This window comes from Toxoplasma gondii, chromosome XII, assembly GCF_000006565.2.
Source record: "Toxoplasma gondii ME49 chromosome XII, whole genome shotgun sequence".
NCBI lineage: Eukaryota > Apicomplexa > Conoidasida > Eucoccidiorida > Sarcocystidae > Toxoplasma > Toxoplasma gondii.
This window is the reverse complement of record NC_031480.1, coordinates 1176841-1190786: the sequence shown is the minus strand read 5'-3', so window position 1 is coordinate 1190786 and position 13946 is coordinate 1176841. Positions and strand designations below refer to the sequence as shown.

Here is a 13946-nt window from a genome sequence, read left to right as displayed (position 1 = left end):
ACAGCACAAGGCAATTCAGTCCCCTGGCCTTCGGCGACGCTGGACTGCCCACCAGATCACCTGCCTAGAATTTTTACTGGCAAAACCTTTGTCTCGTTGCCCTAATGCTTCGAATCCTGCCCCAGTTGCTGAGCAAACTCCCGCTCCACCATGGCACAGAACGGCGGCGGCTGTTTCTTCTCCAGACGACTCCGGGAAGGAGAGGCAGTATATGCAGAGGGATGTGTAGGCTGTGAATATTGTGTGGGTTGTGTCACAGGTGACTTTCGCTGTAATTCTTCACCAAACCTCGACGCTGTATGTGAAGCACTGGGTGCCGTACCACTGCCTACGCACGTGCATGCTGCTTTCTGAGAATTCCTGGAGCGAAGTTGTCACGGTCACCACGCGCGTTACTAGTTTGCGAATTGCTTGGCAGAGACACAGAAAAGGTCACCCGACCAGCCACGAGGCGGTGTGCGGTTCCGGTGTATGGACGGCTCGCCGCGGCAGGGATGTGCACGCTGGCGCGCAGAAGCTTCGCGCGGACACTGCATAAAATTATGTCCATTTTCTTCCCGCGAGACGGGGTCGCGGCGACAGGATCCGTCGCCTTTCTCGATGCCAGTTCAGATCGCCTGCTCCATCCGCGCTCTTGCAAGATCATTCGTCGCTTTCGCGAGACTGTTGTCCGTCGGAATGTCGATTTCTGTTCTGGACGACTCCACCACACTTCGTCATCGTTACATGAGAACTTGGCGCCGTTTTCTGCGCAAAACCCTCGCTGCAGCGCTGCAGCCGTTTCTGTGCAGAAGCGCCGGGGGACGGCAACACGCAACGTTCCTTCCGCTCCGTGTCGCTCCGATGGACACGGTCCGGTGGCTCTTTGCCAGATCGCCGCGCGCGTCGCCAAACCGAGGTCGCCTGGCGGTCGCATTTTCGGCCCGCCTAGCAACTGGGCGCGTGGACTGCGCTGCCACTTTTTCCCAACGAGCAACTGTGGGCAGAGCGCGCGCGCTTCGAAATAAGGCGTAAGTCTGCTTCCTTTTTTCTCGTGGCTAGATTTCGCAATTTCATGCAAATGTTCTTCCCTTTTCCCCGCTAGCTCAGGCATCTGTTGACGCCGTCGCGCCCGTCGAATCCTAGGCTGTCTGTGAGGGGCGTAAATGCTGCGCCTCTGTGCCTGTGGAGAACTCGCCAACAGACTTCCTGTTTTGCAGATTTCTGTTTCGAACCGTTTCTGAGGAGAAGGCGCCGCAGTAAAAAAACCTTAGGAAATTCGTTTCGTCGACCGTGTCCTCGCTACCGGGTCTCAGAAGGTCACAGGGGCCACCTCTGCAAACGCCTGGCGTGCGGAATGTGTCCGCGCCTGCTCTGTCCTCTGTGCGAGAGGTAGGACAGGTTCGAGAGCACCACTTGCAAGGCGCGGAAGGCTGTGAAATCGTTGCGTTCTGAGAGGGAAGACGCTTCATACATCGCGTCTTTTTTTAAACAGCTGAGTCTCGTATTCAAAGGCGGAACCACGCTCTCATTTTTTCCCTCCTGCGTTCGCGTCGCGACCCCCTATTGCATCCGGGCCGGTCACCAGCGCCACAAACCTCAGCCTTGACTCTTGAAGACCACGGCATACTGGCATCGTGTGCGGGCGCGAAAAGAGGGGCTGCGTTGTCAGCGTACTTAGCCTGGCAAAACCCTCCGTCTTCCCGCCCCCCGGGACCGTGTGCATTCTGTTTCTCCGGTTCCGCGCCGAATTTCGCCTTTCTTGCCTACGCCTTCACCAGGCGCGACCTTGTTCCGTGTCTAGGCCCTTTTTCTGCGAAACTTCTGGTGTCAGTGAGAGGGAATATTGCTGCCACCTTTGAGGCGCTAAACGATAAATTCCGATCACGTGTGCGCAGGGGCGTTGTGCCACGTGTCTTTCGGAGCCGAGATTTGCCCTCAGAAACCCGGGCGTGAGTTGCGTGAGTTTGGGGAACAACTCTTAACTTGGACGACGACCGATTCAGCACGTCTTGGAACGACCAGGAAGCATAGCTTATGGGCGTGGAGAAAGGCAGTTAGGTCCGAAACTGTTTTCGACTCGTCCAGGGTCTGCTGACTCTAATACGCGCCGCGGCGTCGTCTGGTGAAGGGGTCGCTGTGTCAAAGCGTGTGAAAGAATTGACGGCGGGAAAGACCAATCTGGGCAGGACGGCTGAGTTTTAGCTACGGTTTCGGCGGATGAGTAGCGAGACCAGAGTTGTCGTACTAACAGGAAGAGGCAAGCATTTCGAATTTTTCCGGATTCTTTGCACGCGTCGCTTTCCCTTTTCGCGTAGAGCGCTTGAAGCTGCCGACAGAATTTCCTGCAAAACGCCATTGTTTCCGCTTTTTCAACCTTCGAGTCGCTGGGCTATGCTGCGGCGTCCTCCGGGACCTGCTTTACATGCAGCCGCGCTTCGCCACTCGAGTTAGCGCGCGGCGCCCCCATCTTCTTCTTTTTTCTCCTCGGCGCCGTGTCGTGCTCTCAAAACGTCGGGCGCGTCTGCATGTGTATGTACGTCGAGTAGCTGACGATTCGTTTTGGAGGGCATTTAGCTGTGTGAGCAGACTCCGCCTCTGTGGCCCCGAGACCCGTGCGGTTCCGTCTTCCGGGACTGGCGCAGGCACGTGCGCCTCTCCTGGGGTTCTGTACCTGCAGTTTTTCTCGTAATTGTTTCGGCTTCTTTCTTCTGTTTCAGTGTCTGCGTCTTCACGCCTCGGTAGATCTTCTTGACGAACAACCAACTGCCCTTCTCGACCGGAACACCTGCTTTTCAGACGGGACACTTCTCTCAGGCTGGCGCCGGCATTCCTTTGCTTGCTCGACACCCGTCCCTGGTTGGTACGACACCTGACCGGGCCTCGTAAAGGGAGTACTCCAGCTGGAGCAGGCATTCAGCATCCGTCACGGACGTGCAAGGAGTTTTGCTTCCTCATTCGTGCCTCTGCAGGTTCTTGCCCCCGTCTCCCTCTCCTTCGCGCTCTCCTCATGTGGATTTCTGGGTGAAGCGCTCAGAATGGACTCTGGAAGGGACGTGAAGGACGGGACTGCGGGCTCTAGGCCCAAGGATGGAGGGGACGGTGTCGGAGAGACAAGAGCTTCAGGGCGCGAGAGCGAAGAGCGTTCGCTTCAGTTGGAGGCGAATGAGTGTCCGGGTGCAGTGATGAGTCGCAGAGAGGATGAGGCAGAGCCGCAGAGCTCCCCAAGTTCCTCCCCACCGCGAGAGGAAGGCCCTCAGAACGTCGATGACGCAGACACCGCAAACGGGAGCGGCGAGGCGGGTTTGCAGCGGCCGCCCCAGAAGAGGCGATTGGAACAGGGCTTGGAAGCCGAGGCGGGGGTGGGGTCTTCTCGCGTTGAGGAAGTTGAAGCCGTTTGTCGAAAGAGACCCGCGTTTTCTGGTGTCGCAGATGCGTTTTTGGAACGACCCGTCACGTTAAAAAACAGTTCGGAGGAGGATGCGGCGAGACTGTCAGGTGATGATGCAGCCGGTGCCTCTCTTCTCTCCGTTAGGTCCGCTGGCGCGCTAACAGGAGATTTCCCTTCGTCCTCCAGTCGCTTGCCAGCGATGCTTTCCGGAGCAAGAGGCGAAAATGCCGAAGAGTCCGTCAGAGACGCACACACACCTGCTCAGGATAGCCGAGATTCTGCACTTGCCTCGTTTGCACCGACGCTTGCACCCGGCCAAGAATCCGAGTACACACGCGCCAAGTTATGGAGTATCGAGAAGGCTTTCGATGCCTTCCTGGCAGACCAGAAGGCGAACGGACGTCGCCAGGGGTCGAGAAGCATGCGCGAGCCAAGTCACGCGCATCCGGGTCTATCTGCAGAGCGCGAGACCAGCTCCGGGGCCTCCGCGGCGACCTCGGACTTGTCTCGAGAGGATGTGGAGGAGTTGTTTCGGCAGCACGGCGTGTCGCCTCGGGAACTCGTTCGCATGTTGAGTGGAAGGCGAGACGGTCCCGGAACTTCTCCGGAAGAGTTGAGGGCTGCTGTCGCCTGGGCTCGCCAGCTGTTCCCGGCAGCGCCCCGCTCCCCGTCCGAGCTTCGGATGTATCTACAGCGAGCGGTGCTGGATCGCCAAAAGCGCCTGCGGGAGCGCTGGGGTGCAGAGGCAAATCCCTGCGGAGATGCCTCGGTGTATGGCGACGAGAAGCTGCGGGAGCATCTTTCGGACTTGAGTGCCTTCATGCCGCATCTAGACGCGGGGAGGGAGGTGTACATGCAGTGGCAACGAAGCCGAGGACGCCGAGACTTCGACGCCTTCGTGCGCCCACCAGGTCTCACACCCTTCCGGGACTCATCTTCGCGTCAAGGCGACTTCGCCGCTTCGCCTCTCTACTCGTTTTCGTCTCGAACGCCCTGGGCCTCTGCATGCAAAGAAGCCTCGACCCCGCCAGCCGCGAAACAGCAGGCGCCGCCGCCGAGTTTGTGGAACCTCCCGAACCGGCCTCAGCCGTACACTCTCGCAGATGTTCAGGAAGCCATGGAGGGACCTGAAGGCGTTCTGCGAGTCGCGCGACCTCTCACGGGGTTCGGTGAGGACGCAGAAAGTCTATCGTTCGCGTCGCTCCCCAAAGGAGCAGAGACGCTTTTCTGGTCCAGCGGTCGCGGCTTGTACTTCCTTCGTCATCTCGAGAGAACGAAGGCTGGGGAACACGACGTCGTAGGCGAGGCAGGCGTCTGGGTCGCCGCCAGCGAAGAAGAGTTCGGGGGCTTCATCGTAAGCGCTTTTGTGACTAGTAAATACATATATATATATATATATATATATATGAGGAGCAAGTAACGAGTGGCGAAACACCTGATCTCGTCTAAAGCATGCGAATGCACACATATGCCACACCCACACACATAAGTAATATATGTAAATATTAATCTGTCAGATAGTTTGTGGCTCTAAGATGTTGGATACGGCAGCATTTGAGGGGGATGTCGTTAATGACGTTATGGGAACGGCGTTCCGTTTGACTTACAAGACGTAAAGTTATTCGAAAGGGCGTTTCAGGTGGACGGGAACCACTGGCTCGTTTATTCTTTTTCGACTTGTTTTTTGTGCTAGTGTCGCACATTCGCTACCCTTCCACATGAGGGAGTTGCGTTCGTCGAACTCGATCGCGTTGGCTACTGGAGAGATCGGTGCTTCACAGGGTGCGGGAATTTTCGCCGTTACAAAGACACCCAGTCTCGAGCTGGTCGAGGCGTCTCAGCTGATAGAGAGGCTCATTTGTTCTCTGCCAGTTTCTTCGTATTTTTGTCGGAGGCAGCAACTGTTTTTGCACCACATCTAAATGGTTGTTGCTAGCCTGTTGTGCAGTGTCGAAAGTAACGTCGTCCTCTGTGGTGGCTTGCGCTTTGTTGGATCTTCATAGATCCACCGGAAATTCAGCGTGGCGAAGTTCGGATTCGAACGTGCAAAGATGCTCGCTTGCCGGTGGTACAACGACAGACAAGAAGCTCGGCGAGGACAGCACGCACTTCCCCACAGAGAAAAGCCAAAGGGCATCATGTCAAGCGACCGACCTCTTTCGCGCGAAGCCGCTCCAGAAGCTTCCCGATTTAGGTAGGCCAGACGGTGTATATACACACACCTGAACGGGCAGGTGCGTCGCTTCGGGGCTTCGCCCGCGAACGAATAGGGAGGCAGGGACTTCCGTTTTGCTCACCATCTTCCCGTTTCTTGTGAGCCTCTGCCGACCTTCCGGTGTCCGCTCGTTTCGGCGCTCAGTCCATGTTGAGTTTCTCTCGTTTCAGATGCGCTGCACTCGGTGCCTCCCGTATCCTCGTGCACAGGATGCGCGTTGGTCTGTGAAAATCGTGGACAGTTTCCGGTGTCTGTGTGGGGACCCGTTCCTTGCGGCTTCTCCTCTGCGCCTTCGGAGTCGCGCCGCGACGGAGTCCGTTCGAGCTCTGCTGGTTTTCACGGCTTTCCTGTTTGTTGGCACAGCGCGTCGCGCGCGGGCGAGTTGAGCGGCAAAGCACAAGAAGCTCCGAAAAGCACCGGCGGCACGGCTGCGGAGCATCCGCGAGCAAGTCAAAAATGCCGAGTGATGGATACCACTTGCCCGGTCCCAGGTGTCCGCTACGATTCCAGAGATCGCGCGTGGCTGGCCACCTGGCACGACGGTAAGTGAAGGTGCTACAATGGACCTTTAGGCTTCGCTTTCTGTAACGTACATATGCGCGTCAATACACATTCTGTATAGCGAAGCAAATGTCCCACAAACTGCCTCGATGCAAAGCATTTCTCGTAAATACAAACAAATAAATCTTTGTGCATAAAACCATACAAATATATATATATATATGTATATATATATATATATATATCTTTATTTATATGTGTGTTTCCGTTGTGACCGCCTTTGAGTCATACATCGAGGACCTAATAAGGGTGGAGTCTTTCGTTCCATTTCTACGTACAATACTGGATGTAGAAATAGGTGCATGCGATGTGCGCCACTTGTTCCTGACCACAAGAGACACTCTCCAGTTCGCGTCCTTCTCGTTTTCTCTGCACATCCAGGTACGGAGACGGTGTGTAGAATGCCCGTGCATTGTGCATGTTTTTGCGTCGTTTGTTTCTGTAGGTGTTCGACAGTACAAGCGGTGTTTTAGCATCAAGAAGTACGGGTTCGCGAAGGCGAAGGAATGCGCCATTCGGATGAAGATGAGTTTAGTTGGCCAGCCGGGTGTGTCGCAGTCGGGACGGCAGGCTCCCTTTCCAGTGCGCCCGTTCACCTCGCGTGCATGCAGTCCTCTTCAAGACTTCTTTCGCGAAGGAGACAGACGCGTGGCTGCGAGTTCGTTCTCGCTGCTTCCGAGCGGCCGCGGAGAACCTCGCGGAAGTTTGGGGAGCTCTCAAGGCGCAGACGACGAGCGCAGCAAGCCGCAGAGTTGCCGCGGGCTTGTCGAGCAGTTGCTCGCCAGGTTCCAGGACAGCGAAGGATTCACACGCGGCCTTCCCGGCGACGACGAAAACCGGGGAAAAAGACTCTCGAAACAGGCGCAGGACGACTTCCAAAGTTGGAGGCCGCCCCCCGGCGCACGTTTTGGCTCCGCCGCCCAGGCGTCTCGACACTCGACAGACGAGGTGGGTGGGTTCGCAGGCTTCCCCGGCTTCGCGGCCTCGCACTGCGGCGAGAAGCCAGGGGGCGAGGGACCGAGCTTTTTGCAGAAATCTGGATTTGTGCAAGAAAACGCGTTTTCGCCACCGAGCGAGCGCTTCGAAACTGGCGTTCATCGCAGGGTCCCGTCGCTTAGCTCGGAACTTGCGAATCCGCAGGTCACGGAGGAAGTCGAGGAATTTCTTTTCTCTCTCTCGACGCGCGCGCGACAGTCTCTGCTCGCGTCGCTGCGGCGCGGAGCTGAAGACTCCCGGCGCTCTGCATGGCCAGGCGCGAGCCGAGACTGTCACACGGGGGCGGGGACGCCCGGCGGGACAGACGTAGCCGACAGGAGGGCGACGAGAGAGACGCGCAGAGACCGAGAAGGCGAGGAGAGCACCAGCGAAGATGGAACCGTTCGCCGAGAGACAGATGCTGGAGCTGTGTCTCCCGACGAAGTGTCGCGCGCGAACGCGGAGGAGAGAGCAGCTGGGGAGAAGACGAGAAGCAGCGAACGCATCTGGACTGGAGAGGGGGAACGGAGTGCCGGAGACCGAGACGACAAAGGAGAGGGCGAAGGAGGCGGAGGGGTAGTCGAAGGGAGAACCGAGAAGGGTGGGGACGACGATAAAAAGCCAGGCGAGGAAGAGAGTGCAGAGAGGGAAGAAGAACTGAAAAACGATGCTTACGCCTACTTCACGCACCTCACCAACAGAGAGTGGGACCTACTCGACTATCTGGACACTCTCGACTTCGAAACTGTCGACCTCGACGCCGTCATGCCCTTCATCAACCAGGTGCCGAAGGTGCGAGGTAAGAACCAGCGAGAAGTGGTGGGTGTACGTACACCGCAGAGACGGAAAGAAGTTGTTCGAGCCGGGAGGAGTTCTCCGATAGTGGGTACGATTGTCTCATGTCGGGCGCTCTGTGACTTAAAGTGCACCCTTTGTTCAGTCCCCGCACGGTCTGAACAACCACCCTGTGGGGGCTTTGACTTCTTCCAAGTAGTCCTCTAGAACACACTTTATATATATATATATATGTCGTGTATATATATATATATTTATATATTTATATCTCCGTGGTGTGTCTGCGTTTCTCCAGGAGTCTGTTTCGACCGGAAAGGGTTGTACTGGATCAGCCAGTGGCACTCGCAGCAGAAGAAACACCGCGAGTGGTTCGGCGTGAAACGTCTCGGCTTCAGAAAGGCCTGGGCGCTCGCTGTCTGCGTCCGTCGAGACGCGGAGAAGGTCGAAGACGAGCCGGTCGACTACCCTAAACTTCCGGTGAGTTTCATCCCGCAAAAAAGTGTCTCCCCTGTTCATAAAAAAATGCGCTTCGCGAAGTGCCTCTTTTCTCTGGAAAGTCACCCTTCTTTGCTTTCACTAAGTGTCTCTCTCCCCCGCGGCTTCTTCCGTACACTTGTGTGTCTCTCCGTTACCTCATCTGCGTCCTCTTCCCAGCATCGTCTCACAGTCTGCATTTCGCACGCTCCTTCCCTCCCTGTCTCTTCGCTCTCTCTGCTTCTTTTCCTCGGTTCTTCGCTCCGACTGTTTGTACGGTTCCCCGTCCAAGTGTTTTGCTTCTCTTCCCCTTCTTGTTCACCCACTTCCGTTCGTTTCTGCGACTCCGACCTAGACTGTTCGCTCACTTCTCACTTTTTGCTGCACCCTCAGAGGCCGGCGGTCCCCAGAAAACTGTCTGTGTGTGTCGCGGAACGCGCCGAGTGTTTGCATGGAAAGATATCGTCTCTTCGATATCACGTTTTCTGCCGTCTGTGAAGTTCTTTGTTCCGACTTAAACTGCCCGCCTTCTTGGAGGGGGACCGTCCTTTTTCTGAGCACCCTTCCCTTGGCGCCGTTCGCATCAGCTCGTGAGATTCGCGCACCCGACTGGCGTTCAGCGCTGCCGGCTCTAAGAGCTCTGCTGCTTTCCACGACCCCCGTGATCAGAACCTCATGTCCTCAGCGACGTCTTGAAAGCCGGCATGTGGGCATGCAGGCCGATCACATGCGAGGTAGACTGCCTGTCGCCTGTCTGGTTCAGGACTACGAAGAAGTATTGGGAGTGACGTACGCACGCTTCGCGTCAGGCCGCTACTGGGTGGCACACTACATGCGACCAGCCGCTCCCTCGTCCGGCTGTCTCGGCAGCGTGGGGAGGAAGTTGTTCCCGGTTTCGGAGTCGAGTTTTGAGGAGGCGCGAAGCCAGGCGGTCGCCGTCGCGACGGCGTTTCCTCTTCCTCTGGCCTTCTTCGTCGATCCCGAACGCCGCGCAACTTCTGCGTTCGAGTCGGCGAGGGCGGAGAACTTGCAGGGCGACAAGCAAGTCCTCCTCTCCAAAAACTGTCTCTTCAACGTCTTCACGTGGCTCAACGGCGGCGCGTCGTGGACAAACGTCCGACGCTGGGCGCACGCGAAACGCATGCAGCTCGCTGAGGACGACTGGCCGCAGCAGTTCTTCAGTCTGCCGAGTCCGGCGAAAGGTGACAGCTTCGCAGAAGCCGAGAAAGAACGAGCAGAAGAACGAACTGGCGGCGAAGAGGTCAAGGCGAACAGTGCGTCCCGCGCTGCGGCGAAATCAGAGTGGTACGTCGAAGGACCGGGCGACGCGTCTTGGCGTGGATGTGAGATGTCCTCGGCTGAACTCGAGCACAGAGGTCGCGGGATCTCCCCCGGGTGTTTGAGAGCCTTTCCCGGCGGTCTGTGCGCCGCTGGTTTACGGGGGCAGAAAAAATGAAGGCAGCTGACTTGCCGTGGGTTACCTCGCATGCATGTGTGCGGTTCTGTTTCGAGGGCGCTCCCCTCTCGGGGTACAGTCGACGACGCCTTCCTAGATGTGTCGATTTCCGTACGAATTCATCTACACATATGTCTTCATATATGTATTTCTGTATGTAGTTCTATAAATATATACGGATACATACATATATTTATATATATGTTTAAAGATATAGACAAATAGGTTTTGATATCTGTGTACGTGTGCATTTGCGGTCAGAGATGAATGGCACATTGAATGGAGAAGTGTGTGTCCAGAAGCGTGACGGCGTAGCTCGAGAACATGTCGTTCCCTTGGTGTAGCATACGTGAAGTCGCGTTTCTTGTCTCCCCAAATTGCGACGTCGAGGTTTTTCGGTCTCGTCTGCCGCATCTTATTGTCTCTTTCGACACTCTCCGCTGTCGCTTGCGTTTTCCTTTCAGGCCAGTCGCGTCCACCACCTCTCCGGCGGAGGACCTGGCGTCAAGTGGCAGTCCACGCGACTTGCAAAAACTTTCGCCTCTGCTGGCGGACTCTTCGCTGACGAAGGAGCTTCTGGGTGGCGACCGCGAGCTGGGGAACGCGATGGACGGCGCGCGCGGGCCGCGGGGTCTAGACACCGCAAAGGGCAGAGCGAAGGACGAGGAGCGGCTGACGGCGAAGGACGCCGAAAGTCGGCAGGCGACGCTCCCAGGTGGGCGTGCGGCGCATGGCGGCGGGGTCGGCGGCAGCCTGGGGACTGCATGCGAAGAAGAACTGGACGAGCCGCTGTCGCCGCTGGACATCGAGTCGATCGTCGCAGACGCCTACGAGAGTTTCTCGGATGAGGACGCAGAAGGCGAGGGCGACGGGGGCAAGCCGGGGAAACGCATTCGCCTGCCGAAAATTGGAGGTGTCTATTACAAGCGCGATGGAAACTACAAAGCATGGGCGGCGAGCTGGCACATCCAAGGCAAACGCACGCGCCGATACTTCACAGTCAAGAAACACGGATTCAGGTGAGAGACTACAGGAACTGAACAACGAGAAGAACTAGGAACCGCAGCGCGCGGCGAAACGAAGACCACAGGACGCTGTGTGTGTGCGACTCTCAACGGGACCGACAAAGCCAAATGAAAAGACACGAAATCGTACTTCTCGACGAGATTCCTTTCGCACCTATCCATAACGAATAACAAGGGATTGTGTGCACCATGCATCTACTCACACAGTCACTCAAATAAACAGGTAAAACACCAGCAATCCATTCGCATATATATATATATATATATATACGACTCGGATATTCGATCACCTGTGTAAATATAGCGCAACGATAGTTACGTAAACATATATATATATACATACATACATAGGTGCCATCAAGTGGAATGGCTGTGTGTGTTGGCTTTGCCCGTGTTTTTGGAGTGGCAGTGTTTACGAGTGTGTTTTGGGGACGGGAGGCTGAACAGCTTGTGCGGCGATCCGTGAGCTTGTCTGTGGAACTCTTTTCTGTTTAGAAACGCGTACCTCAAAGCTGTCCGAGCTCGTCGAGAGGCAGAGAGACACGAAGGAATCAGCGTGAAGCACCGCCACCACGCGCTGGTTCCTGGGCATCCTGGCAATATGTTAGGCGCCTCCAAGGTGTGTGCAGAGAGCCACGAGGTGTCAGGGTTCCCGCACGGCGATGAAGACAGCCGCCTCACGCGCGGCGGCGCCTCACATGCAGCGGTTGCCCCCGGACGGGTGAACAGAGAGAGGTCTGTCGCCTTGGTTGATCGCGCCACCAAGGACGACGAAGACGACGAGAGGGATTTGCAGAGAGAGAAGACGGGAGCAGGTGGGGGCGAGGCTTGCAGCGGCGAGAGTGTCAAGGTGGCGCTGGGGACGCGGCACGATAGCTTCAGCGACGGATCTTGCCGAACTCTCGACAAGCTCTCGACGCAGTTCGAGCAAAAGCCGCGCGGCGGAGCCGGCGAGGAGGCCGAGCACCCGACGAGAAAACAGGGACAGGAAACGGGTGGGGTCGACGAGCCTCTTTCGCGCGCGGCTTCGATCGTGGGCGGTCGCGAGGTCCGCCTCACCTCCGGGGTGTCTGTGCACCTCACGCCGCTGGAGCGCGTGGCCAAGGCCGTTGACGTCGACCTGAAGGAACTGACAGATCGCGTTTCGCGGGCGGCGTTTCGTGGAGGCGACAGTCGCCTCTTCCACAGAACTGTGGATAACTGTGAAGGCGAAGCAGATGAGGTAGCACAGGGGCTCGACACCCACAGGGAAGATGTTGACGTGACGCGCAACCTCGAGTTCGCGATGGCCAGGGAGACCCTCGACGTCCTCCTCTCCGATTTGTACAGGTAATCTTGGAAGTGGTTTTGCACAATTTGTCGGCCAGCAGGCACATCGCCGCTTTGTCTGCGGACATGTGTGCGAAGGCACTTTTCAACGTTCTGCGTTTCTCGTCGAGTGGCGTGTATGCAGCTCGCAGGTGGTCTAGGCGGGGCGTCTCGCGCGCGGTTCGTAGTGCATGGGGTTTATGTACTCCGCGTTTTTGAGCTGTGTTCATCGTCTCGCCTCATCAGGAACTGTCGTTTCGTCCCGAACACTTTCAGGAGTCCCTGTTTGCCTTCTTCCCTCATTGCTCCACCCCCTCTTCCTTCTTTGTTTTTTGTGACACAGCGTGGTCGCGAAGCTGAGTGGCGCGGGTCGATGGACTTCGTTGGTCTCTCCCACGGCGGCGGAGGCGGAGCCCCTGGTGAGTGCCTGGGACCGCAGCGCGCGAGAAGAGAGGAGAGAGAAATTCGAAGACACAAACGCCGCTTCCGATGAGCCAGGCTACCCGACGTCGAGCGCGCAGATCCACGTCGCGATCCAGCTGGTGGTCATCAAACACTACCTGGCGACTGTGAGGACGGCGAATCGCGTGGAACAAATTGCCCCCCTTTTGGCGCTGTTCGAGCCCTGCATTAAACAAGGAATGCTGCCCCACGAGTGTGCGCTTCCGCGACTCCGGTGGCTCGTTTGTCAACTCTGTCGAGCCTCGCTGCCTTGGCTGGACGAGAGCGACGTCCTCACCGACGCTCTGCTGTACAGACACCTCGAGGAACTGGTGGAGACGGAGGAGGCGGAGGCGCCGCAGGAGGGCGTTCCGCCTGGTGGCCAGATTGTGTTTTCTGCGGGATTTGCCGAGGGAAACTCGACGGTCGCGTCGCGGAATGTCTTTACAGGGGAGTCGCGCGTCGCAGGGGGTTTCCGGACCGACTCGGAGAAGGAGAGTGGAATAGATGACCGTGACGAGGCGAGTCTCGCGGCGTTGATTTGTTTGCCTGGGAAGGGCAAGAAGCTGCGCGAGGAAGCCGACGTGGAGAAGGACGACACATCGGCGTCGCTGAATTGCGAGTCTGGGAAGAAGACCGAGGCAGAGTCACAGCACTCGCGCTCGCCAACGGAAGTCGCGGCCAGCAGCGTCAGTGGCTCGGAGGGGAAGGACGGAAGCTCTGACAACGAGCGTTCAGGTGACGCAGACGACGCTACAGAGGGATCTGAAAAATGTGAAAAGACACGCGGGGGAGACCAACGGCGTGCGGCGCCGCGGACTTCCTCTGCGTCGACTGCCAGTGGAGAAACACCCGAAAAATCCAAGAACCGGGGCAGCGACGCGTTGAAAGGCAAGAACGAAGGCGGCGCAACGGGAACTTCAGGGGAGCAGCGAGACGACGAGGACAGGGACTTGGAGAATGTGGAGATCTCGAAAGACACCCGAGCCGGGAGCGGCGGGAGGCGCCGGACAGGCGAACGCCGTGGCCAACGGTTTTGTGCGAGTGGCGGAGAGCTGCGAGTCTCTGAAGAGTCTCCGGACAGAGCGAAAACGGAGAAATCCAAGGGTGAGCCAGTGCGAGACTCGTTGAGTCCAGATGCCTCCAGTCGCCTCCCCTCTCGATGCGGCACTCCTCCCCCTGCCGCCGCAACCGGCTCGTGCGCCACCGTTGAGAGCGACGTCCCTGCGTAGACGGGAGTTGAGACAGTGTAGCTCTCTCTGTAAAGCACCTGATGGGTGAAGGAAGTTGGGCGCAACGCTGGCGTTTCTCTGACATAAACGTGAC

General features: G+C 57.3%; 2 protein-coding genes across 2 annotated transcripts; both read left to right on the top strand.

Moving 5' to 3' along the window:
- The first annotated feature begins 810 nt into the window (after positions 1–810).
- On the top strand, positions 811–1505 carry TGME49_218955 (hypothetical protein). The gene is made up of 2 exons (XM_018779825.1): positions 811–1010; positions 1090–1505. The coding sequence occupies exons 1-2, from the start codon at positions 844–846 to the stop codon at positions 1373–1375; spliced, it is 453 nt and encodes a 150-aa protein (XP_018634820.1). The 5' UTR covers positions 811–843; the 3' UTR covers positions 1376–1505.
- A 1512-nt stretch (positions 1506–3017) lies between these two features.
- Positions 3018–13946, top strand: AP2XII1 (AP2 domain transcription factor AP2XII-1; the record flags this gene model as incomplete). Its single annotated transcript, XM_002370629.1, has 9 exons — positions 3018–4724; positions 5374–5564; positions 5949–6127; positions 6592–7920; positions 8212–8393; positions 9154–9695; positions 10311–10865; positions 11367–12200; positions 12523–13946. 9 exons carry the CDS (start codon positions 3018–3020, stop codon positions 13850–13852), a joined length of 6849 nt encoding a protein of 2282 aa, XP_002370670.1. The 3' UTR covers positions 13853–13946.

Coding starts and splice junctions, on each gene's coding strand:
- TGME49_218955 (XM_018779825.1), top strand. CDS start 844: ATGGACACGGTCCGGTGGCTCTTTGCCAGATCGCCGCGCGCGTCGCCA. Junction 1,011..1,089: donor CGCGCGCTTCGAAATAAGGC/GTAAGTCTGCTT, acceptor CCGCTAGCTCAG/GCATCTGTTGACGCCGTCGC.